The sequence below is a fragment of the Trichosurus vulpecula genome, chromosome 9 (assembly GCF_011100635.1).
Source record: "Trichosurus vulpecula isolate mTriVul1 chromosome 9, mTriVul1.pri, whole genome shotgun sequence".
NCBI classification, from domain to species: Eukaryota; Metazoa; Chordata; class Mammalia; order Diprotodontia; family Phalangeridae; genus Trichosurus; species Trichosurus vulpecula.
In genome coordinates this window covers 13,181,708-13,204,135 of record NC_050581.1, presented here as the reverse complement: position 1 = coordinate 13,204,135, position 22,428 = coordinate 13,181,708, and the positions used below count along the sequence as shown (strand labels likewise).

Here is a 22,428-nt window from a genome sequence, read left to right as displayed (position 1 = left end):
CCCCACCTGTGACATTCACTCAGAGCATTGTGACTGTGCCATAAGTATGTGTGCTGAGGGAAGAGGGACCAAGGGGGACCAAGCAGAAGAACCCTGGTGCACAGGGCATAGATTCCCAGGATGGAGATCTAGCTTTTGATGTTCCAAATGACTATTGCTAGGACATTGGGAAAGGGAGACAGAAGAAAGGGAAGACCCCTTAAGGGACTCAACCTCTATTTGGGGAGAACAGCCTAACACAAATGTTTCTGTATCAAACTGACCAGAGGGCCTTCAGGAAGTCATGAAGGAGAAAATAAGTTCAGTATGGGCAGGAACATTTGGGAAAGGTTTTTTGTAGCAATTTGGTTTTGAAAGCTGAATAGGATATAGATTGGGGATGGGAGGCACAGTTTACCATCTTCTCCCATAGATTGGTCCTTCTAAGGCAGGATGTAACCTCAGCCTCTACCTCTGGCTTCTCTGGCACTGAGCCCTGCACTTAACTGATGTTCCATAATCAGTGGCTGCTGGGGATAAATGCATGTGGTAGGTGGGGTGGAGAAGAACCGAGCTCTGTGTCTTGACTTGTTACAAATGGCAGCTAGCTGGCCACAAGACCCCCTCTCCATCCTGTCCCACAGAGCATGCCTCTCCAACATTGATATGGGGACTTGTCAGATGGAATCGAGGGCATCGATTGCTGTTTCCCCATCCCGCCCACAAGGATCTGCACCAAGTACATGCTTTATATATGTGTGCTTAATGAGTGTGGGGTCTTTTAGAGAGTGAGGCTTTATATATGTTACATTTATGATTATATAAACACATGAAATCTGGTGCACATATATGACCATATGAGTGGCTACCATGTTGGTAGGAATTAATATGGGTGGCACCCCTGAAGTTAGATCTGCAAAAGGTAAAAATTATAGGTAAGTCTAGTGAAAATGTATAAAATACAGTGCTAGCTAATACATCACTTTAAGGGGCTCTGCTTTGTATATGTTATCTCATTTGATCCTCATAGTAGCCCCGTGGGGTAGATGCTATTTATATCTCCATTTGACAAATGAGGAAACAGGCTCAGAGAGGTGAACCCAGGCTCTAGAGCTAGCGTCACAAGCAGCATTCAAATCTAGGTTCTTTTGACTCCACTTTTCCACTCTCTGCTGCTCCGCAGACATGTTTGTCATGTCTGACTCTTTGAGACCCCAGGGGTTTTCTTGACAGACATACTGGAGTGGTTTGCTATTTCCTTCACCAGCTCATTTCACTAATGAGGAAACTGAGGCAAACAGGATTAAGTGACTTGCCTGGGGTCCAACCTCTGGGGTCTGAGACTGGATATGCATTCAGGTCCTCCTGTGCCCTATCCACTGTGCCACCTAGTGGCCCTAAAAATACTGATACACAAATGTACTCTATGGGGAACATTTGTTGGAGGTTTTTTTTTAATCCTTTCTTAAAATTCTAAGCAACATTTTATTCATTTCTACTATTATTGTCTGTCTTCATTGATCCCCCCTGCTCTTTCCTCGCTCAGATTGTCTGTTTGCGTGTTGTATTCTCTCCAGGAGAATATAAGCGCCATGAAGGTAAGGTGTGATTTTGCTCCGTTTTCCTATTCCCAGGACTTAGCACAATGCCCTTCCATGTAGTAGGCACTTAACAAACGCTTGCTGGGTTGGATTGAGATGATTTTACTGAGAGTCTCCACACAGGTTTTGTACAAGACAGATTTGGGGTGGCATGGGAGGAATGCAGCCTTTATTCAGGCCAATAAGAGATGTAAGCCTGTGACAACACAGTTGTGACTCAAAATGTGACTTCCTTTGGAGCGTGGCCCTATGACCCACGTTTGTTAAGCACCTATTCTGTGCACAGCACTGTGGGAGATCCAGAGACGGCCATAAATACCATGTTCTGCACACGGGCACACAGTGGACGGGAGGCAGCAGGACATTGTCGCCTATAGAGTACACCTTTATCTTCCCCTGCTGTGTTTAGCCTGATGCCCAGGAAATGAGGGGTGCATGAGCAATCTGTAAAATGAGAGGGGTAACTTGGATCCCTCAAAAGCCCTTTCAGCTCAAGATCGTAGGACTTCTGATTCTCCATCACCCTACACCCCGTGTGTGTGTGTGTGTGTGTGTGTGTGTGCGTGTGTGTGTGCGGCGCCAAGTCTGAGGGAGATGGTGGGAAGGGAAGAGACAAGAGGGGAGGAGCGTGGCATGTTTGCGCGTTTATGTGGATGTGTGTGTATCTGAAAGCCGGAGAGGAGTGGGCTGTTTGGCTCTGGGAGAGAGGGATGGGACGTGCGTGTGCACGAGCGCGCGCGCGCGTGTATGTGTGTCCAGGAGAGAAGAGGAGAGGGAGGGGGAAGGGGAGCGGTGGCTCCGTGACGCGCTGGCCCCTGTGTGCGGCAGCGGCGGCACTTGCTGGGGCCGGGGCCGGGCCAGGCGTGCGGCGGCGGCGGTAGCGGCGGCGGTGGCGGTGGCGGCGGCGGTGGCAGCGGCCGGAGCGAAGAGCGGAGCGGAGCTGGGGCCGGGGCCGGGGCCGGGGCCGCAGCGCCGGGTCCGCGGAGCAGCCGCCCCCCCCGCCCGGGCAGCTCTATGGACAGGAGCTCCCTGCTGCAGCTCATCCAGGAGCAGGTGCGGAGGGCGCGGGCGCGGGCGCTGGCCGGGGCTGGGCTGGTCTTCCTCACAGACCGCACTCTCTATCTCCCCCCATCACCGCACGCCCCCTGCCTCCCGTCTTCCCCGCCCCCCCAACACACATGCATGCAGAAAGACGTATGTACCGCCTGCAGCTGCGGCCCGGGGCTGGAACTTGGCCGGCCCGGAGAATTGCACCAAACCGCGGGGCGGATCCGTCTCGTTATCTCCCCACTGGGGCTGCTCTCCTTCCCTTCCCGGGGATTCCGGCCAGGCTGGGCGTGCGCCGAACCGCTCCGACCAGGGTGCAAGTCTTCCCTTGGCGCAGGATTCCCCAGGGAACCTGAGCTCCTAGTGGCGGGCTGGCTGAGCCACGCTTCGCCACACCCCTGTGCCTGCCTCCTTCCCGACCAGACACCCCCTACCCAACCCTAGGACACCCTGACCTCCAAGGCCCCCAGCTGACCTGTGAGCTCGGCTCCCTCCCTGACATTGGGAGGACCCCCTGGGGCTGAAAATTAGCGGAAAGAGGGAATTCCCCATCCCGTAGATTCCCCGTCCTGTGGATGCTCTGCAGACCTCAAACTGGGGCTGTGTTCCAGGACTGACGGCCTGTGAGACTCAGTGATGGTATGGTTGGGGTGCTAGGAGCAAAGGGCCTTCCTCTTCGATTCCTGCTCTCTGCCTCCACCTTGCAGTCACCTGTCTAGCTGTTCTGCCCCCTAAATTGGAAGGATTGTCTGGCCTTAGGATGGAGGACATGAGTGACTCAATCTCAGTGTGACTCTAAGAAAGATTTATAGGTGTAGAAAGTTGTATCCAACTGTTCTCTGACCTACAATAGCATGATGATACAGGTTAGACCTCAGCAAGATTTCCTGATGACCGGGTATTGTTCGGTGGCAGGTACAGCTGTCTAACAAATGTATAAACAGTCTCCTGACTTGAGAATGTTCATAAATGGGAAGATTCTCACCTGTCTGTGGAGTTACATTTGGTCTGCAGGTCCCTCTCAATCCAGGGATTTTATGATTCAAGGGGCCCAGGGACTTGTGGCTTCCTTCTCTCAGCTCTGACCAATAGGCATAATAAGCAAAGCAGGATAGGACAGGGCTGCGACACTTGCCTTCGATGTCTAGACAGAGGATAAGTGTCTAGGAACAGAGAATGGAGGTCTTTGGATTAAGTCAGTGGGAGCGCACGTAAAGGTGACCTGAGAATTGAGATGAAGCAGCCCAGGAGCGCAGGGACTCTGGAGGGACAGGAGGGCCCCTGCCCTTTCAGGTGGAAGACCAGTTCTCACTACTTCCATGTCACTAGATATAGAAAAATAAGCTACCCAGGGACTGAGATATCTTCTCTATCCCATACCAACCCCCCTGCCCAGCTCTGCCTATGATGTTTGTGTGGGGGCAAGGGAGAGGAGGGGGGTAGGTCTGGAAAATGCTGGTCTTGACCCAGCTGTCCTGCCTTGTTTTGGGCCTCATCCTTCTCCACCTCCCCTCCTTCCGCCTCCCCTTCTGTCCTGGGCCTTTCCTGTCTCTAGCAGTTGGACCCAGACAACACTGGCTTCATTGGCGTGGAGACCTTCACCGGCCTGGTGCACAGCCATGAGCTGCCACTGGACCCTGCTAAGCTGGACATGCTGGTGGCACTGGCCCAGAGTAACGACCAAGGACAGATCTGCTACCAGGAGTTGGTAGACCTGGTCAGTGACAGGGGTCTTAGGCCTATCATCTCCGGTCCTATTGGTCCCCTGGATCTTGCTTCTGGGGTAACAGTGGCGGGTATTCAGGGACAACTCCCTCTTATTGTGGTTTATATCACCACTCTAGCTGGGGGAAATGGGTATTGTTGGCATTAAGGGTCTTGAGGGCATGGTGCTCTTTGGATCCACCCAAGAGTCAGTCTGAGAGGGGTGGTTTGGTGGAGGAGGGGTTTTTGGCCTAGGAAACAGGCATCAGAAGGTAGTGGAAAGCATATTGAACATGGATTCAACTCCTAGTCCTGCTACTTACTACCTGTGTGGTTTGGGGTTTGCCCATCTTTAGAGTGAAGGGATTGGATTCGATCATCTCTAACGTTCCATCCAGGTCCAAATCCTTTGTCCTCTGACTATAGGACTACTGTTGCTTGAGGATGTCCAAGTATGTTTCCAGTGTCTTTGACTGTAAGCGCATGGGCCCAAGTTATAGATGCCTTGTATGTAGTAGGTAACCCGGTCAGTAATTATCTTGAATGAAAATGAAAGTGGTGGCAGTATCCTTACTGACTACTGGAAATCTGGGCGGGTCATCCTGCCTCTGTCCCAAGGGGCCCTTTGTGTCCCTGCGCTGGCTCTGGTTGCTACAGCTGGATAGCAGGGGCCCTTCTCCGCTCTTCCCTGGCAGATCAGCAGCAAACGCTCCAGTAGCTTCAAGCGGGCCATCACCAATGGGCAGCGTGCCCTGCCGCGGGATGGACTACTGGATGAACCAGGCCTTGGTTTCTACAAGCGCTTTGTGCGCTACGTGGCCTATGAGATCCTACCTTGTGAGATGGATCGCCGATGGTACTTCTACCAGCACCGAACCTGCCCACCCCCAGTCTTCATGGCCACTGTCACACTCACACAGGTGATACCCTTGGATACCCCCCTCTCAGCCCTAAACTACTCCTCCATTTGCAGCCTGAGGGGGCTAGGCTCTGAGATAAATTGTCATCCCCAGATCATCGTGTTCTTGTGTTATGGGGCTCGATTGAACAAGTGGGTGCTGCAGACCTACCACCCTGAGTATATGAAGAGTCCTCTGGTGTACCACCCTGGCCATCGTGCTCGAGCCTGGCGATTTCTCACCTACATGTTCATGCATGTCGGGTAAGACGGGATTGGCTTCAGTCTCTCATAGAGGTCAATGTAGGGGCCTCTGATATCTCCAAATGAATTTTCCCTTAAGGACCCAGGCTGGAAATGAGAACCCCTTTACAAAGCTGTTTAGTCGTGAGACACTGAGGAGATAATCTCATGTTTGTATCTTCTTTTACCCGATGGCCAGGTAGGGAGGATCCCTGTTTTACACAGACTGAGACCCAGAGAGAGGAAAAGGGACTTGCCCAGGCCATACCACTCACTAGTCACTGGCAGAGCTGGGGTAGAACCCAGGTCTCCTGAGTCTTTCCCTCCCTTGGCATTTGCAGAGCAGGGAAGGGGTCTTGTGCCCACCTCCCAGGTTGGAGTACAGGAGGATTTAGGCAGATGGAGGTTTTCAGTTGGACAGTATTAATGTTGTGACACCATTGGAATGACCTGTTCTCCCTATGCTCCAGGGCCGGTTTGTAAGAGGCTCTCTAGCAGATGCTTGATCAGTGTCTGTGTTGCTCTGACCAGTGTCCTATCCCCCCATCCAGGCTGGAACAGCTGGGCTTCAATGCTCTCCTACAGCTCATGATTGGCGTGCCCCTGGAGATGGTGCATGGGGTGCTTCGGATAGGTTTCCTTTACTTGGCAGGCGTGCTGGCAGGTGAGGTGGGGAGTGGGAAGCCACCCTCTCCTGAGATGTTTGCCCAGGGGGCATGGCCCAAACCCAGGCTTTTTGGGACAGCCATCTCCTAACCTGCTGTCCCCTTCATTTCCTCCCCTAGGTTCCCTGACAGTCTCTATTACAGACATGCGGGCCCCTGTGGTAGGAGGTTCAGGCGGGGTCTATGCCCTCTGTTCTGCCCATCTGGCCAATGTTGTCATGGTAAGGAGGGGCTCTGTCCTGGGCTGGAGGAGGAGAGGCACTGGGGATTCTGAAGAAAGCTAGCCATGTCCCCCCTTGTTACTTGGCCCAAGCCATCAGGCTGGGCCTGTCCGAGCCTCCCATCCAAACCTCACCAGACTCTGCTTCTTCTTAGAATTGGGCTGGCATGCGCTGCCCCTACAAATTGCTGAGAATGGTGCTGGCGCTGGTGTGCAGTGAGTACTGGCCCTCCCGAGAGTGTGCGTGGGTGGTGGGGAGGGCCTGGGAAGGGACCCAGGGAGGACCGGATTTGGGTCAGGACAATGCCCCCTGGCCTGTGGAAGCCCCCATCCCTTCACAGGTCCTGAGCAAGGTACATAGGGTTTCTTTACCCCATCCTGCCCCCACACCAAAGGAGGAACAGTAAATGGCTAGCAGTCAGCAACACTAGAAGAGAGGAAATCCAGGCATTGCCACCCCTAGGTTGTTGCTCCTTCTCTAGATGACATTAGGTGCCTTTCAGGGCCCCCAGATCCCTCTGTGTCCTCAGGTGCGGGCAGCCTCCGCCAGGCTAGGGCCACCCCAGGGGTTCCCTTGCCCTCACCTCCTATTCCCCCCACTGCAGTGAGCTCAGAGGTGGGCCGGGCTGTTTGGCTCCGCTTCTCCCCACCCCTGCCTGCCTCAGGCCCTCAGCCCAGCTTTATGGCCCATCTGGCGGGCGCCGTCGTGGGCATCAGCATGGGCCTGACCATCCTTCGAAGCTACGAGGAGAACCTGCAGGACCAGTGTGGCTGGTGGGTGGTGTTGCTCTCCTACGCCACCTTCCTCCTTTTTGCCATCTTCTGGAACATCTTCGCCTATGACCTGCTGGGGGCGCAGGTCCTGCCTCCCCCCTAGTGCCCCATGAAAGTGCCAACACCGCCACTCTGGTGCCACCATCTGCCAGGCAGCCAGGACGCGGTTGTTATTTTTCCCTGTCAACGTGAACCTGACTGAGGTGGGTCTAGTGCCTGGCCCGGTTCTCCAGTAATAAGAACATAAGGTGCCAACTTCCCACTGGATTCTGAGCTGGGCTGGGCATGCAGGTGCGTGCATGTGATTTTGTGTGCAGGCTAGTCAGGGCACGGCCCCCCTTGGCAGGACCTCCAGGTGTGGGCCTGCATGTCCACCCTCTATTGAATGTATGTTTTAAAGCTGCTTCTCCCACCCCTGCCCCCTGTGCCCACCTCCCTGGGAAGGGCAGGGGCCCCACTGCTCCCCCCACCAATTTCCCTCAGCTGGCTCTTTTCTCTAAATCTCCCCAGTTGCTGAGGGGACTTCAGCCCTATGGCCCTAAAAGCTACTGAAATCAGGGCCTCTTAAGCCTTATATTGGTCCTGGGCCTAAATCCTCTTCCAAGTCCCCCTGCCATTAGGGAAGCCTAGTTTGAGGCTGCCCTGTGGAAGGTAGGAGGGGGTGTGCCTGAAGGAAGTCAGGGGTAGTAACCAGAGGAGAGCACCCAGGGGAGTGGAATAGAGGCCTCCAGAGCAAAGAGCCAGTTTGATGGATTTGCTGTCTGAGCCTTTTTGGAGTATGAATAAATATTTTACACAGCAGCTGGCCAAGCTGTCTCAAAGTAGAACACCAATCTCAGCTCCCAGTCTACCCCCCAACACTGCTCAAGTGACCTCCTCTCTGCCTTCTTCCCCTCCTCCAGAGGCCCTGCTGTTGGGATGGAGGCCAAGGCAGATTCCCCTGGGATCTCTTCCTGCTATTTCCAGCTTCTGGTCTTTCCCAACAACTTCTCAGGCCTGTTAAGATTTTCCCTCCTCACACCTCCGAATTTAGGCTCATGTGTGAAGGCAATTAGGAAGCTGTTTACACCTCCTGCCAGAGCGGTTAGCTAAGAGCTGCTGAGCCACTAGGGCCCACCCCATTCATTCCCTGAAATCCCATGAGGCCGAAGCCAGGCCCTACCAGCTTAAAGCATCCACAGCCTTCTCTAGTTTCTGAATTCAGGAAAGCTGTAGTGGCAGGTATTTAAACCCTGGAAAACTAAGTTCCTCCTGATTTCCCCCCCCCTTCTTGGTTCTCCATGTGAGAATCACTGCTCTATTCAGTTAACACTGTTAAACTCTCGGAGGGAGGTGGGGTGTCCCCCTGCACCACACATAGGACAAGAGAAAATAGCACTGGGCATACTTGAACCTTGGTCCATGGAGGAACTGAACACAACAATTACCGGAACTGCAAAGATAGCTGAAGTGATTTCCCCAAGGGTAATTTAGCGATAGAACTGGAGCTAGCCAGTCCACCTTCCTAAGTCCCAGCTCAATGTTGCCTGGGAGAGAGAATCTAAGGAGTTGAGGTCCAGATGAAGTTGGGAGGGAAGGCAAGTTTAATGGGTGACAGTGGGTACTCTCTGCCCTGAGCCCTCCATGGTCACAAGAAGAGGATAGGAATCTGGCTGCAGGTTACTGTGACTTGATGCATTTCTCTCAGGTGGAGTGTATACAGACACTCAGGATCAGTGAATACTAGCTTTTCGTTTCTTGGACGGTCTAACATCTTCAGCACCTTTCTTGGCTTTGGAGGCTGTCCAAGAAAAGTGAGGCAGGGCTGTGGGACACAGTTTTTGGGCCACAGTCCAGGTCCAGAGGCACATTTCTATCTGGTGAGGCGTCCACTCTGATGAAGCATCAACTATGAGAAAAGCCCGAGGAGGAAGGAAAATGAACAAGCAACTCTGGACCTACCCAAACCAACCAAGCATTCCTGCCAGAGGTCGACCCACCCAGAGGCCTGAGGCTCCTTTACCCACTACATTTAGGCCTAGTCATTCCCCAACCCCTTCTGGCATCAGAGGCATTTGGTCAGTCTGTCAGAGACTGAGACTACTGTGGCATATGCATCCCTCTGGCAGTTAGCCCTTACCTTGGCTCAGTCTCTTAGCACAGGCCCGGATCTTGTCCAGATACAGGATATAGTGTTTGAGAGTATATTGGAGCACCGGGAGGTCAGGGATAGCAGCCACTGCCTCATCTCCCATGAATGCTACTGTCTCTGGGGCACCTGCTGCCAGAATTGCTGAGGGAAGCACAGCTGGGTTATAGGAAGGCAAGGGATCCTCCAGTCCAGGCCCATCCATATTTTCCATGGAACCTGAGGCCTAAATGTCACCTTGTCTTTCCCCTGAACCCCTAAGTCACCACTTCTGCCCCAAAAGAAGAAATCTCTTACTAGCTTGAGGTCAAATTTGGCCATTGGTTAGAAAAGTGCTGAACTGGACTGATTAAAATGGTCTAGTTCTAGGCAGCAGGTGGGGGAGGGGATGCTCCCGAGCCTCCAGGAGAGCAGAGGAAGGGACAAGTGTCTTGGATTCTGTCAGCTTCAGTCATTTCAGGCCACACATACTTTTCCACCCACTGAGCTGGAGAGTCAGGCCTCAGAATGTCGGAGAGGACACACCCAGGCTTCCTCCCCACCTCAGAACATCCCCTAAGGGACCAGGAGACCCAGTGCTCAGCTCTGGTCCAGAGGTTACAAAATGTCACCTGGCTGCTGGGACACACCCTCAGCCCCACCCCTCCTCCTCCCTCACCAGAGGCAGTGGCCGGTCCCACAGCCTTAAGCTGGCTCAGCTCTGTGATGGCAGCTTCCACGTTGGGTAGCAGAGAGAAGGCTGTTGCTGTGCACCTCTTTACCAATTCCTCCGGGTTAGTGGCCACCAAATGCTGCAGTTGTGGTCTGAACTTGCCTCTCTAAGTATGTGTGGGGGAGGACAGGGGCAGGAGAATAAGAACATGGTGTGAACATACAGTTGGCCTCACAATCTAGTCCAAGTCTGGCATTTATATCCCGAGAGGTTGTCACTCAGGTAATAGGTGGCAGAACTGGGATTCATGACCAGGTCTTCTGACTGAAGGTTCTGGACCAATTAACATACTCCAATCTCTTCTCCTATTCCCTATCAATTTCTAGGAAGCAACCCCTACCCCAACTTTAAGAAGAAATCCTATGTTTTACAAACATGGGGACATGAACAGAGAAGGTTTTATAAACCTTAAGTCATTGAACCAAACAGAGCTTTTGGCTGGGAACAAGTCTTGGGGTTTGACTTCACTAGGGTGGGAATTAGAATACCTGAAACCTAGTTGTAAATCTGGCGCTAACTCAATGTGCGATTTGAGTAAGCTATTTCCCCTTGCTGGGCTTGTTTCTGCCTCTGGGAAATGAACCATAATGGACCATAATCTCTAAGATCCCCCTAATACTGGTATTCGATTTTCAACATTCTAGAACCTAGAGAATAGAGTTAAATGATACTAAGTAACCTACCTATCATCACTCATTGGACATCAATCAACAGGCAATTAAGTGCCTGCTATTTTTGAGGCACTATGGGTACAAAGACAATTGAAACACTTACTGCCTTCAAGGAGCTTATTTTCCATTGAGGAAGAAAACATATACAAGTGGATACAAGTGTGTGTGTATATACATATATGTATATATGGAAAGAGAGAGAGAGACAGGCAGAGAGCAAAAGAGAGATAAGACACAAAATAAATACAAGATCATTTAATTTGGGGGGAGGGAACTAGCAGTTTGGGAGATTAGGAAAGGGACATGTTTAGAGTCAGTAGGGAGGGCCATGTTAGGTCACCCTCTGAATGGGCCTAAGAGTTTCTTTTGTGCCTTCCCTGTTCAGGCTGGATTTGTGCCCATCCCTACAGACACATCTTATTCACATGGGGAGCTTACCGTCAGCTTCCATTCCATCAGCTTCACCAATTCATCTCGAGTTAGGTATTTCTCCTTTCTCTCTCTCATAGAAACTGGCAGTTCCTCCTGATACCTGAAACAGCCACCCACTTACCAAACGAGCGGTGTATGTGTACGTAGTGGTGACAGGGAAGGGTCAGTGAATATCACTGTTCCACCGGGACAGCACTCCCCAAAGTCTAGCCCTTGGATCTCAGGCCAGACCATTAAGCTGCTTTAGAGCAAGGCACCACACACTTACAATGAGGTTCCTGTTTCCTGGACCCCTTAGGGACTAGCATGAAGTCCCTTAGATACCAGGACCTCTTTGAGCATGGGAAATATATTTTCCTAGGGTCCAGATTCTCAGAGAGAAGGGAAGAGATGCAGCTAAGCCTCATATCCTGTCTAGTGATCCACCAGGAAACCAGGGACAAGGCTTGTGAAGGCATCTGCTCTTATCCCCCACCCTCCCTGGAGAAATTTATTCAGCTTTGTAATTTCACCCTGGGTTTGAGTTGTCCTGGTTGGTAGGTGAGTGCTAGATGAAGTGACCAGACTCAGATTATGCTGTATATCACATTCAGCTATCCACCAGGACAACGGGGCCAACCCAGCAGGATCCTGACATCTGCCCTGCCCCCACAAAACACCCCATCCATGTGTCCTTCCACAGCTGGCTCCGGGACTGCCCACAGCTCCACTGGCTGTCCCTGGAACTCTCAGGCCCACAGCTTCCTTCCCTGGCTACTACTCCTCTATATTGGTCAGTCTGGCATTTATCAAAACGCCTACTACGTGCCAGGCACTGTACTAAGCCCAGGAGATGTTTCCCCCTGCTAGGATATAACGGGGTTGAGGGCAGGGACCGTCTCACTTGTTTTGGTATCTCCAGAGCCCACCACGGGCCGGTTCTCCCCTCCCTCCACCCCAGTCCAGGCTCCTTGGGGAATTAGCGGCGAGGTCCAGGCTGTGGTGGAGGCTGTGCTCACCATGCATCCAAAGCGACAAGTTTCCGGGACTTGCCCTCTTTGGCTCTGACCACCTCCTTGTAGCAGCCCAGCACTGCCGTCCAGCACTGGGGGTCGTCACAGCCATAGAGACCCCCGCTCGGGCCCATGGCTGCAGCCCCAGGGGACGGGAATCCGGGCATCTCCCGAGTATTGGAGGCTCCTCCAAAACCGGAACGGCCTTCTGGGCACCTGGACAGGTGGCAGGGAAGGGGCTGAGAGAGAGAGAGAGAGGGAGAGGGAGAGAGAGAGAGAAAGAGAGGGAGAGAGAGAGAGAGAGAGAGAGAGAGAGAGAGAGAGACAGAGAGAGACAGAGAGAGAGAGACAGAGAGAGAGAGACAGAGAGAGAGAGAGAGAGACAGAGATAGAGACAGAGACAGACACCACGCAAGGACCACCGTCTCCGCCCGCGCAAGCGCAGACACGCTTATCACCGGGGCGCCTTCCCTCCTCCCCTCCCCAAATTACCCGGACCAATCCCACTCCTTTAGAGGCGGGCGCTCCGTCCCTAGCCCCGCCCCTTTCACGGCCGCGCCCCGCCTCTCGAAAGCATAAAACATATACGTCTGCCTCGTCGAGGTTCTCCTCTTGCCAGCCTTCTTTCCTGCTGAGCCCAGTCGAGGTCCTCGGCCCCAGCCCTCCGTGGCTGTGCCAAGATCGCCGTTCCTCTTCCGTACTGACGGACGCAGCTTGCTTCGGGCCTACCCCGACCTCTCGTTTTCGGTGTGCTGTCTCCCGCTGGCCCCGCCCCCTAGTGCTCGTGCGCGGAATCTACTCGCGGCTCGGCCTTTCCCGCCCCCTAGCTCCTCGCTTTTCCGGCATCCTTCTTCACAGGCTCAGCCCTTCTCTTCCGGCCCCGCCCCCTCGCTCTCCCGGGCCGGAACTTCCGCTTGGGTGACGGCGCTGGGTCTCCGCAGGGAACGATTCGGGTCTTCTTGGAACCGGAGCTCGGGGGTCCGAGCGGAGCCGCGGGCGCTCTCTGTCGGCAGCGCCCGGGGCGAGGGCGGGGTCAGACCTGAGTACAGCGGGCGGGGCCGGGGGCCGTGGTCGGATCACGGGGCCGGGCCGGGGTAGAGGCCGAGGCCGGGGTCGGGCCGGAGCCATGAAGGGGAAAGAAGAGAAGGAGGGCGGGGGCGGCGGCGGCGGCGGGGCCCGCTTGGGCTCGGGGGGCGGCGGCACGGGCAGCCCCGAGAAGAGCCCCAGTGCCCAGGAGTTGAAGGAGCAGGGGAACCGGCTCTTTGTGGGCCGCAAGTACCCAGAGGCCGCGGCCTGTTACAGCAAAGCCATCGTGAGTGCGGAGGTCCGGCGCTGGGGGGCGGGGCAGCGGAGGGCGCCAACCTGGGAGCGGGGAGGGGGCACGGTCTGCGCGGCCCGGGGAGACCAGGGGAGCCCAAGGGAGCCCAAGCTTGGGGGGGTGGGGGAAGGGTGGTCCGAGGTCACGGGGTCTCCGCCGAGTTCCGAAGCCCCTTCAGAAAGCGATGCTTTTGTCGCGGGTGAATGAAACGGCGAATGAGTTGTTAAGGAGGGTCTCCGGGCCCATTGCTTCCCGCCGCTGCAAACAAGTACTGCTCCCTCCCACCAGAGTCTAGGATTGGGGGGTGGGGAGCCGCGGGGAGAGGAGAAGGCACTTCTCCCCAACTCCTTTCCTCCCAAAGCTTCTGATCTCTGGGCTGGACGGACGTGGGGGTAAATCTTATGTGTTCAGCAAGGGTTTCTTTGCGGTCATTCATCAGAGGAAACCATAATGAGCCTGAAGGATCCCCTAAGTCTTGTTTCTCTTTGGTCTCCAGCTGGAGCAGGAGGTTAGGGCAAATCCTCACAAGTCAGTAATTCATTTCTGGGTCTCGAGATAGATTGCCTTTGCTGAACTCAGCAAGTCTTGTTCCAAAATGCCCAAGGAGTGCTGCCCAAAGGTGTTGAGATGAGTGGGGCGAGTGAATATTTTTTCTGAGTTAACACGAATCTTTTCTTAAACATTGTAATTACAAATGTAATGTTCTGGATTGGGCAGAGGAACCCCTTTTTCTTGGTCTTTTCCTTCTAGGAACACTTTAAATTACTTTTTGCAATTACTTTTTACAACAGTGTCTTATGTACTGGAAAAGCTAAAAAAAAGCAGTTGTTAATTTGCAGAGCTTTGTTCTAGGGGCTGTGGAAGAATAAATATGAGAGCAAAGTTCCTGTCCCTGGGGATTCTGAACTAGTTTGCTTCCAGAACATGCCATTTTGGATCTCATAATGATAAAGGGATGGAGAAAGGGGCCATGTCTTATAATTTCTAGGGACAGACTGGCTACTTCCCCTGAATCCATTGGACCTTGCAGAGTTAGAGGCCTCAAATTTCAGCTGAGGTGGTTGGTTTCAGTGGACCAGAACAGTGGATAGCATCTGAGTAGGGAATGAGGGTGTTGAGGAAGGGGGGAAAGGAGGATCTGAAAAGGACAAAGTGGAAGAGGAATCTAGAGAGGATAGTCTAGGGATAAAAAAGAATCCCAAAGTTCTGTGTGTTTGGGGTTAGGAGAAGTGGAAGGACAGTGGTCACAGGACAAATGAAAGGTTGGTCTCAGAAGCCCCTTCAGCAAAGGAATGATTCCTAAATGTCTTTGTGATTCTGACAGTTGGATGGGTTAGTTAGGAAGCAGGAGTAGGAAGTCTTGAGTTGATATCCCAGCTTTGTTACTATTTGTATGCAAGTCATATCACTTCTCTGGGCCTTCCTATATAAAATGAAAGAATGTAAAATTGCCTCTTCAGTCTTTCCTGATTCTGAGTTCAAAGAGGAATGTGTGAGGTGAAACATTTGGTGACTCAGGCTGTTTAGCTACTTAGCTGATGGGGCTTTCTGTTTATCTCTATTTAGCTTAATGTAGCATCTTGTACTTGTTACCTGCCTGGCTTCCTGAGCATGCTTTTCAGGACTGTGGAGGTGGCTTAATGCCTATGGCTTAGGGCCCAGTTGACTCATAGGTTAACTTGAGTTTAGGTCCCTGAAGAGCTGAGAAGGGTAGAGACCTCACTTGAGAGCAGACTGCCGGATATCACTCCGGAGATCTAAAAAAAACCTAGCCAGGACTAAGGGTGGTTTTCTAGGGATACCTGCCCAGGTGACTCTGTAAATGTTTTGGAGGAGGGAGCCCCTCAGGTGACAGCCCAGTGATAGCCTTGTTTTTTTCCTGTGGTGAGCTCTAGGAACCAATCCTCCTTTCCTGTAAAATAAGTAAAGCCAAAGGTTTTCATCTTGCCTGATGTCAAAGGCCGAGATGGAAGAAAGGGCCTAGGAAGGGGAATGAGCCAGTCAGGTACTGAGTTTTGCATTCCCTGCACCTAGACAGGATCTCTCCTCCCCATTATCTTTGTCCTACAGACAACTGGGCAGGACAGAACAGGGTAGGACTATGGGACTTTAGGGGGCCCATCTCATTTTGCTCTTCCCTATTTCAAGGGCCCCACTCTTTCTGAGCTGATCATGGAAGAGAAGCTAGGTGGAGGGGGGTGAGGCAGAGAACAGAGATATGACACAGCCTCTAAAGACACCAGGCTTCCTCCACTCCCTTCCTCTCACCACCGCCAGTATCACAAGGCTCACACATAGTCACACTGGTCAACTCCTTTTTCTCAGTTTAGTTCTTGTGACCTTGTTCCTGCAGCTGATAGCTTGGGCTCTCTTGCCTGTTTGGCAATAACAATCAGTACATTGCCCAAATCTTGTTTCTGGGCTTCCCTGCTTGGTGGAGACTGACACATACTTAGTTCACCCAGCTTATTCATCATGGTCCCCACTGGTGGGTCGGTGGGGGTGACACCACTAAGGTCCAATTATTGGCTCAAAGCAGACATTCCAGTACCCTCAGAAGAGGACATTGCATTTGCCTTTCCTGGTCAGATACAGCTTGAAGCTGGCTGAAAACGGAGTAAAAGGTGATGCCCGAGAACCTGAGGTTGGAGCAGAGTGATGAACTAGGGAGTCAGAAAACCTAGATTGGAATCTCAGCAGTACCTCAACCTTCCATGGATTTTTAGAGTGGATTTTAAGGGGAAGTGGGAGACTCATCTTGGAAAGTAGCTGACCAGGAAATGTGAATTCAGAGGCCAATCTGGGCATTTCAGCAGGTTTTAAGGGTCTGCTGTCCCACTTTCCCCCACCCAGACCCGAAATCCCCTCGTGGCTGTTTATTACACCAACCGGGCGCTGTGCTACCTGAAGATGCAGCAGCACGACAAGGCACTCGCTGACTGCAAGCATGCACTAGAGCTGGATAGCCAGTCAGTGAAGGCCCACTTTTTCCTGGGCCAATGCCAGTTGGAGATGGAGAACTATGACGAGGCCATTGCCAACCTGCAGAGAGGTGAGCCAGGCCCCACTGGACCATAAGGATTCTGACAAGAGTCCCAGGCCCCTCTTCCCAGGGCCCACTCTCCTGGAATCCAAGGTCTTTCTGTGCTCAGTAGCATCTACCCTCTCCCACAGCCTACAATCTTGCCAAGGAGCAGCGGCTGAACTTTGGGGACGACATCCCAAGTGCGCTGCGCATTGCCAAGAAGAAGCGTTGGAACAGCATTGAGGAGCGGCGTATTCACCAGGAGAATGAACTTCACGCCTACCTCACCAAACTCATCATGGCAGAGAGAGAGAGGTGAGCTGGTCAGGAAGGGTCTGGCTATACCTAGGACCCCAAGCCTTAAAAGCAGGGATCAGGGCAAAGCAATATTCTGACATGACCTTCCCCTAGGCTGCATCAATCCCTGGATATGGGTGTGTGGGAAGGGCCTGCCATGTGCATGAGCCTGTGGTTAACAGTATAGGTTGGCGGGGAAGGGGGTGGAGATTGGTCTGGACCTGATATAAACATAGAAGACTTCCTTCAGAGATGCAGGTGGACACCTTATCTATAACTTACAGCCCCCAAGTTGCCTGGGGGCATTACATTGTTAAGTGACTTGCTTATTGTCACATCCCTAGTATGTATCAGAGGCAGGGCTTAAACCTGGGTCTTCCTTGCTCTAAGGCTGGCCCTCTGCCCCATCTTGCCATGATACCTTTCAGCACTGGAGTTATTTCAGAAGCGAAGTAAGAAACAGTTCTCAATGTCAAGGAGCACAGTCTAAGAGGAGGAACAAAGCACAATATATAGAATAGCTGTAATATAAGGGAAGGGCCAAGCAGAGTTTGGGGAAAGATGACTTATGACTGGGGAGGAGATCATGAAGGCAGAAGCAGATTTCAGCAGCTGTCAGGGAAGGCCCAGAGAAGTGGAGGCCAGATGAAATGTAGGTAGAATGAGATACAGACGTAGTAGGAACCATACAAGTTAGCAATTGAGGAAAATAGAGGGCAAAGCAGTTTCTGTTGAATCCCTTCAGGCGTTTGTGAGTACCTCCCACCCCTCTCCCCTGGCATCAGTCCTGGGCATGGTGCTGCAAGGGGTATAGTTTGAACTTGAGACTGGCTGTTTCTGCTTTCAGGGTAAAGCTTAGGGTGCAGTTAGGGAGATAAGAGTTCTGGGGTGTGGCAAAAACAGTAAATGCTTTAAGGGTTTGGAGAAAGGGGATTAGGCCTGTGGCTCCAAGTGACTGGGGAAGGCCCCCGGGAGAGTGGTTAGTTATTTTGTGTGGGCCAACCTTGGCTCCCCCACTAGAGGACCCTGTCATTTTGTCTTGTATTTCCTGCAGCGTAGCAGAGCACAGGGCTGGACACACAAAGTAGGTGCTCAGTAAAGGCTTGTTGATGGATTACTTCCTTGGCCTCCCCAGGGAGCTGGAGGAGTGTCAGCGGAGCCAAGAGGAAAACAATGGAGATGAAAGCCGGAATCGTGCCCAGCAGGCCAGCATCGAAGCCAAACACGTGAGGCTGCCCTGCCAGTCTATCCTTGCCCTATGTATCTAGGCCTGATGGCAAGAGGGGGAGATGATAGCATAGTAGGGGAATGGTACTGCCCAGTTTGAGGTCCACTAGCAGCTGGCCCAAAGACAATGGGATGAAAGTCCTACCTGGGCTCTGTAGGGCATCTTGGCAGGGGACTGACTTGGAACAGATCCCAGGCCCTAGAAGGAAATTTCAAGGCTCATGTGCTTTCTCTTCCCTACTTATTAAATCCAGTGTCATCGTGGGTCCAGTGCTTAAGGCATGGGGTGGCTGGGTACATCTGTTTATGGGCAAGACTCCCAGTGAAGGAGGTGATTTTCTTTTCAGGATAAGTACTTGGCAGATATGGATGAGCTTTTCTCCCAGGTGGATGAGAAGAGAAAGGTGAGGACAGACTCCTAGCCCTTTGTCACTTTGGTTGCCTTCTCGTGTGCTCTGCTTCCTTTAGCCTCCTGACCCTAATTGGGGAGGGGACCATATTTACTGCCCAAGGAGGTAGCAGCCTGAGCTGAGGGACCTGGAGTCAGGAGGCTACCCAGCCCCCTGAGCTCTTCTCTCTTTTCCTTCTGTGATAGAAGCGAGACATCCCAGACTATCTGTGTGGGAAGATCAGTTTTGAACTGATGCGGGAGCCATGCATCACTCCCAGTGGCATCACATATGACCGGAAAGATATTGAGGAGCATCTGCAGGTAATGTGCTGGGCATGGCAGGGCTGGCTTTCCTGGGTATTGGTAATAGTCCTGCTCAGTATCTAGTTGTGGGCCTCGGTGGCTTCTCAGCGCAGCTGTTTTTCTCTCTGTCTCCAGCGAGTGGGCCACTTTGACCCTGTGACCAGAAGTCCCCTGACCCAGGAGCAACTCATCCCCAACCTGGCTATGAAGGAAGTGATTGATGCCTTCATTTCTGAGAATGGCTGGGTAGAAGATTACTGAAGCCTCTTTCCTTGGAGCCCCTCTGTCCCCCAGGGCCAACACATGCCTTACTGTCCATCTGGTCTGTCTCTTACCCTAACCTGCCTGCTGGGTACTGAGCCAGCCTCCCATCTCTGTACTGGCTGTGGTTTGGGGACCCTGGGCCAGGCTTTGGGGGCTTGCTGGTTTCTGGAGTTGTAGAGGGTGTCTTCCTCCCAAAGGGTAAGACTTTATCCCGGCACTAGCCAGGTTCCTGCTGTGGAGGTTGGCATAGTTTTCTAGCACCTACCTTCCATCTCTCTTTCCCCATGTATATAATTTGTGTTCACTCCCTCCTTTCTCGTTTAACAGCCATTACCTGTTCTGAGCCATGACCCTGGCCCTGGGGGAGGGCTCTCCCCAGCCCCTCTTACCCTGTTCTGCGCTGTCTGACAGGGCTAGAGTAGGAATGGACTGAAAGAAGCTCTATAGAGGGTAATAAAATCTGTGAGCAATATACCTTTGAGCTGGTGTGAGCCCGGCAAAGAAGAGACAAAGGCCTACAGCCTTCTTCTCTCACTTGACACCTTCTGGACAGATTTCTTTCTCTTGGTCTGAAATCCCATGGGACATATGTTTACCTTTCCTCTTCTCCCTCACTTCATGCTGATTTGTCTTCCAGCCCTAAGCAAGAGGGCAGAAAGTGGCTGGCACAGAGACACAAGACAGCAGAGCCAGCACCATTGCTTCATTGTAGGGAAATTGTAGCAATAAATTAACAGCACTTGGAGTCAGAAGGTGGCAGTAGGTTGGCCTCACCCTGGAGGATGCTGTTGCCTCTAGCCCAGAAATGTGGAGATGAAGACACTGGTGTCCAAGTTCAGGGTGGCATGCCACCAACGGTCAGGGAAGTACAGCACCTGGAAATGGCATGAAACTTAGAATAGGCCTTTTCTTCTTCCCACGCACCCAATAAAGTGAACCCCTCTGACCTCACCAGCCTGGACAGTACACTGTAGGGGCCGTTCAGTGATGGGGAGTGCTGGATATGTGTCCCGTAGCCAGGCCAAGGTGGTTTTGTTGGGGTGAAAATCAGGCCTCTTCTCTGGAGGATACAGGAACCAGCGCTGTTGGGGATGGGGAAGGAGGACTTGGTCAGAATTGGCTTACCGAGGCCCCCTTCCAAGATCTAGGGAGACTCGTCTGCCTCACCTTTCGTCCAAAGATCACCTCAGAAAAGCCTGGCCCGTGCCAGTGGAAGGGTACTCCAGAGCCAGCACCTGTTGGTGGGGGAGGGAAGATTTACCAACAGACCTGGACTCCCAGCAGCTCCCTGCCCTTTAGGGTAATACTGACCTGCAATTCCAAAGCTGTAGGCTGCAGTAGTGCCCCAGAGACCAAAGGGAGGTGGAGAGTAGTGTTGGAATAGGCCGCCCCACTCAGTGAAGTTATTGTCCCCAAAGAAGTAGAGTGTGTCTGGTGGGAGGAAACAGAACCTAATGGTGTTCCAGTATTGCAGCCCTTTACTGCCCTGTCCATGGTCCTGACACGTCCTCAGCATGGCTCAAGGTCTCTAGCTTCATTGGCCCTTGAGAATGGGAACTCAACTCACCATTCCCTAGGGAGTTTGGGTCTTGAGGCTCTAGCAGCTGTTCGACATAGTCTTGGAATGAGAGGTCTACTGTGGGAAAAGGAACAGGCTGGAAGTCAGGACAATCTTGCTGGAGGTTGCACAAAAGTGGTGTTAGGCACCTTTGGGCTTACCTTTCTGATAAGAATATGTGTTAGCTGTACTCAGCCTGATCCTGAAGTCCCCAAACTCTGCCAGTAGCTTCTCTCTGGAGCATAGGTCCTGGAACAGCTGGAGAGAAGGGAAGGGCCCTCTGGCTTAAAATAGGTGTGTCCCCCAGCCTCTCACATAGTCTTTGGTGGAATTAGGATTAAGCAGGGTATTGGGTATGGGCTAGATACTTACTGTGTTGTTGGTGAGTCTCTGTAGAATGACAGGTTTAGAGAAGGCATATCTATGAAGCAAGGAGGAAGGTCATGGGCAGTTCCTGCCCATATTGAGTCCCCCTTCCTGCCAGGTATAACCTTTGGGGGGTCCTCTGCTCCAGGCACTGCCAGCTGTGTGAGGTTTGTGCTTAGGGGCCACTCCCACACCACTTCTGAACTCCCACGTCACCCACAATGACCAAGGAAAGGACCCAAACCTTCCCTCCTTCCCCTACGTACTGGTGGACGAACTCTGCATAAGTCAGGTTTGCTCTTCGATCCACAGTACACTGCTCCTCTTCTTCCAGGGCCAGGTGCCCACTCAGCTCCCTGGATGGGGGTGGGGTGAGTGGTAAGAGAGCGATGAGGGGGTCTAAGGTGGCTCGTACCTGCCCCTCCCCCATGATCTTGTTTGCCACACAGCCCAAGTATGAGGTGAGGGTTGTTGGGCTCTTGCCTCAGCCACGTATCTGATGGGCTACCACACCTTGAGTCCTTGGTCTGTCCCTTTAATCTTCTGGCATTTCAGCACTCCGTTCCTTACTGCTCTACCTCCAAGCCTAGGCAAGAGCCCCAGGCGGAAGTGATGACTGATCGGGGGCAGGTTTGGTGGGAATTTCAACAATTTCACTTTCTAAGGGTCCCGGTAAATGGCTCCTCTCGGCTGACCAATCCAAGGGGCATTTCAGGAGCCCCCAACCCTAACGTCACCTATTCGGTCGTTCAGTGATTTCCCTCTTCACTGTCCCCCTGTGAGCAGGACAAGGTGGAGGCGGTGGGAAGAGGGGCCATGGTGAGGCGCCAGCTTCCTCCTTGGGATGCAGGAAGCTAAGACGGGAGCAGCCGGCGGGTGGGGTCTGAGCAGACGCGGACCCGCCCGGGGCGCCTCTCCCCTCTCCCCTCGCCTCGCCTCCACAGCGCTCCCGGACCATCCCGCCCGCCCCTCCGTATGCTCACCAGCCTCCGCTGCCAGGGGTCCCGCTCTCGGGACAAGCCAGGGCGACCAGGACCAGGAACAGGAACCGCATCCCGCGCCACCGTCCCAGCCCCATGAAGAGGGAAGCCTCCGAGGGCTGCGGGAGCCGGAGCCGGAGCCGGAGCCCTGGGCTTGCTGGGGCACCGGGCAGCGCTCGGCTCCTCCGGATCGAAGCCCCGCCGCATCCACCGCGGAGCATTGTGGCCTTTGCGGCGAGGACTACATCCCCCAGTGGGCTTCGCGCGAGGGGCCGAGCCCAGATTGGTAAAAAAAAAAAAGTGGTTGCCTCGGAGACTCCCTGAAGCCACCGGAAAACGCTCCTAGCGAGAACGTGCTTCCGGCCGCGCCTCTCCCCGCCTCGGAAGGGCGCTCTCCTACTTGACTGCGCCCTCCGACCCTGCCCCCCTTTGCTCTGGCTGGTCCGGACAAACCCCTCCCCTCGTCCCTCCGGACCCTCGCCTACAGCCTCTTCCAGCGCTGCCCCCCAACGCGCCCTCCATCCTCATTTGGCTCCTTTCCTAGGTCGTTCCAATGATCTCTCTGCTCCAAGGCGCTCCCCTTTCCGGTCCATTCTCTAGTCTGTAGACAGTTGCCAAACCAACATCCCGATG

At 53.3% G+C, this 22,428-nt stretch overlaps 4 protein-coding genes across 7 annotated transcripts; 2 read left to right on the top strand and 2 right to left on the bottom strand.

The window, feature by feature from the left end:
- The first annotated feature begins 2,594 nt into the window (after nucleotides 1-2,594).
- RHBDL1 (rhomboid like 1) lies at nucleotides 2,595-7,283 on the top strand. Of its 2 annotated transcripts, XM_036739196.1 has the most exons (8): nucleotides 2,595-2,633; nucleotides 4,186-4,344; nucleotides 5,027-5,251; nucleotides 5,345-5,493; nucleotides 6,024-6,136; nucleotides 6,258-6,358; nucleotides 6,513-6,573; nucleotides 6,963-7,283. In XM_036739196.1, the coding sequence occupies exons 1-8, from the start codon at nucleotides 2,595-2,597 to the stop codon at nucleotides 7,232-7,234; spliced, it is 1,119 nt and encodes a 372-aa protein (XP_036595091.1). In that variant the 3' UTR covers nucleotides 7,235-7,283. The 2 variants fall into 2 exon arrangements, with proteins under 2 accessions (XP_036595091.1, XP_036595092.1); XM_036739197.1 differs by lacking the exon at nucleotides 5,027-5,251 and having other exon boundaries at nucleotides 4,183-4,344.
- A 1,413-nt stretch (nucleotides 7,284-8,696) lies between these two features.
- On the bottom strand, nucleotides 8,697-12,959 carry LOC118831364. 2 transcript variants are annotated; one of them, XM_036738681.1, is made up of 6 exons: nucleotides 12,655-12,959; nucleotides 12,073-12,282; nucleotides 11,081-11,174; nucleotides 9,918-10,077; nucleotides 9,251-9,403; nucleotides 8,697-9,019 (listed from the first exon to the last, which is right to left on the bottom strand). In XM_036738681.1, the coding sequence occupies exons 2-6, from the start codon at nucleotides 12,231-12,233 to the stop codon at nucleotides 8,844-8,846; spliced, it is 744 nt and encodes a 247-aa protein (XP_036594576.1). In that variant the 5' UTR covers nucleotides 12,234-12,282; nucleotides 12,655-12,959; the 3' UTR covers nucleotides 8,697-8,843. The 2 variants fall into 2 exon arrangements, with proteins under 2 accessions (XP_036594576.1, XP_036594577.1); XM_036738682.1 differs by having other exon boundaries at nucleotides 12,073-12,305; nucleotides 12,655-12,943.
- A 233-nt stretch (nucleotides 12,960-13,192) lies between these two features.
- Nucleotides 13,193-19,842, top strand: STUB1 (STIP1 homology and U-box containing protein 1). The gene is made up of 7 exons (XM_036738972.1): nucleotides 13,193-13,378; nucleotides 16,238-16,436; nucleotides 16,559-16,724; nucleotides 17,842-17,932; nucleotides 18,281-18,337; nucleotides 18,529-18,645; nucleotides 18,763-19,842. Exons 1-7 carry the CDS (start codon nucleotides 13,193-13,195, stop codon nucleotides 18,886-18,888), a joined length of 942 nt encoding a protein of 313 aa, XP_036594867.1. The 3' UTR covers nucleotides 18,889-19,842.
- Nucleotides 19,580-22,041, bottom strand: JMJD8 (jumonji domain containing 8). 2 transcript variants are annotated; one of them, XM_036738973.1, is made up of 9 exons: nucleotides 21,799-22,041; nucleotides 21,082-21,171; nucleotides 20,822-20,870; nucleotides 20,611-20,707; nucleotides 20,459-20,527; nucleotides 20,203-20,322; nucleotides 20,059-20,126; nucleotides 19,839-19,973; nucleotides 19,580-19,766 (listed from the first exon to the last, which is right to left on the bottom strand). In XM_036738973.1, the coding sequence occupies exons 1-9, from the start codon at nucleotides 22,014-22,016 to the stop codon at nucleotides 19,686-19,688; spliced, it is 927 nt and encodes a 308-aa protein (XP_036594868.1). In that variant the 5' UTR covers nucleotides 22,017-22,041; the 3' UTR covers nucleotides 19,580-19,685. The 2 variants fall into 2 exon arrangements, with proteins under 2 accessions (XP_036594868.1, XP_036594869.1); XM_036738974.1 differs by having other exon boundaries at nucleotides 21,082-21,591; nucleotides 21,799-21,834.
- Between the last annotated feature and the right edge of the window lie 387 nt (nucleotides 22,042-22,428).

What these genes read in the sequence shown, in the direction of transcription:
- RHBDL1 (XM_036739196.1), top strand. Translation starts at nt 2,595, where the DNA reads ATGGACAGGAGCTCCCTGCTGCAGCTCATCCAGGAGCAG. An exon ending in TACATGTTCATGCATGTCGG is followed by an intron (nt 5,494 to 6,023) that starts GTAAGACGGGAT and finishes CCCCCCATCCAG; the next exon opens with GCTGGAACAGCTGGGCTTCA. An exon ending in GGTGCTGGCGCTGGTGTGCA is followed by an intron (nt 6,574 to 6,962) that starts GTGAGTACTGGC and finishes CCCCCACTGCAG; the next exon opens with TGAGCTCAGAGGTGGGCCGG.
- LOC118831364 (XM_036738681.1), bottom strand. Translation starts at nt 12,233, where the DNA reads ATGCCCGGATTCCCGTCCCCTGGGGCTGCAGCCATGGGCCCGAGCGGG. An exon ending in CTTGTCGCTTTGGATGCATG is followed by an intron (nt 11,175 to 12,072) that starts GTGAGCACAGCC and finishes TGGCTGTTTCAG; the next exon opens with GTATCAGGAGGAACTGCCAG. An exon ending in GGGACCGGCCACTGCCTCTG is followed by an intron (nt 9,404 to 9,917) that starts GTGAGGGAGGAG and finishes TGCTTCCCTCAG; the next exon opens with CAATTCTGGCAGCAGGTGCC.
- STUB1 (XM_036738972.1), top strand. Translation starts at nt 13,193, where the DNA reads ATGAAGGGGAAAGAAGAGAAGGAGGGCGGGGGCGGCGGCGGCGGCGGG. An exon ending in CCTGTTACAGCAAAGCCATC is followed by an intron (nt 13,379 to 16,237) that starts GTGAGTGCGGAG and finishes TCCCCCACCCAG; the next exon opens with ACCCGAAATCCCCTCGTGGC. An exon ending in ATCATGGCAGAGAGAGAGAG is followed by an intron (nt 16,725 to 17,841) that starts GTGAGCTGGTCA and finishes TGGCCTCCCCAG; the next exon opens with GGAGCTGGAGGAGTGTCAGC.
- JMJD8 (XM_036738973.1), bottom strand. Translation starts at nt 22,016, where the DNA reads ATGCTCCGCGGTGGATGCGGCGGGGCTTCGATCCGGAGGAGCCGAGCG. An exon ending in ACCCCTGGCAGCGGAGGCTG is followed by an intron (nt 21,172 to 21,798) that starts GTGAGCATACGG and finishes ACCCCCATCCAG; the next exon opens with GGAGCTGAGTGGGCACCTGG. An exon ending in CTACAGCTTTGGAATTGCAG is followed by an intron (nt 20,127 to 20,202) that starts GTCAGTATTACC and finishes CCCCACCAACAG; the next exon opens with GTGCTGGCTCTGGAGTACCC.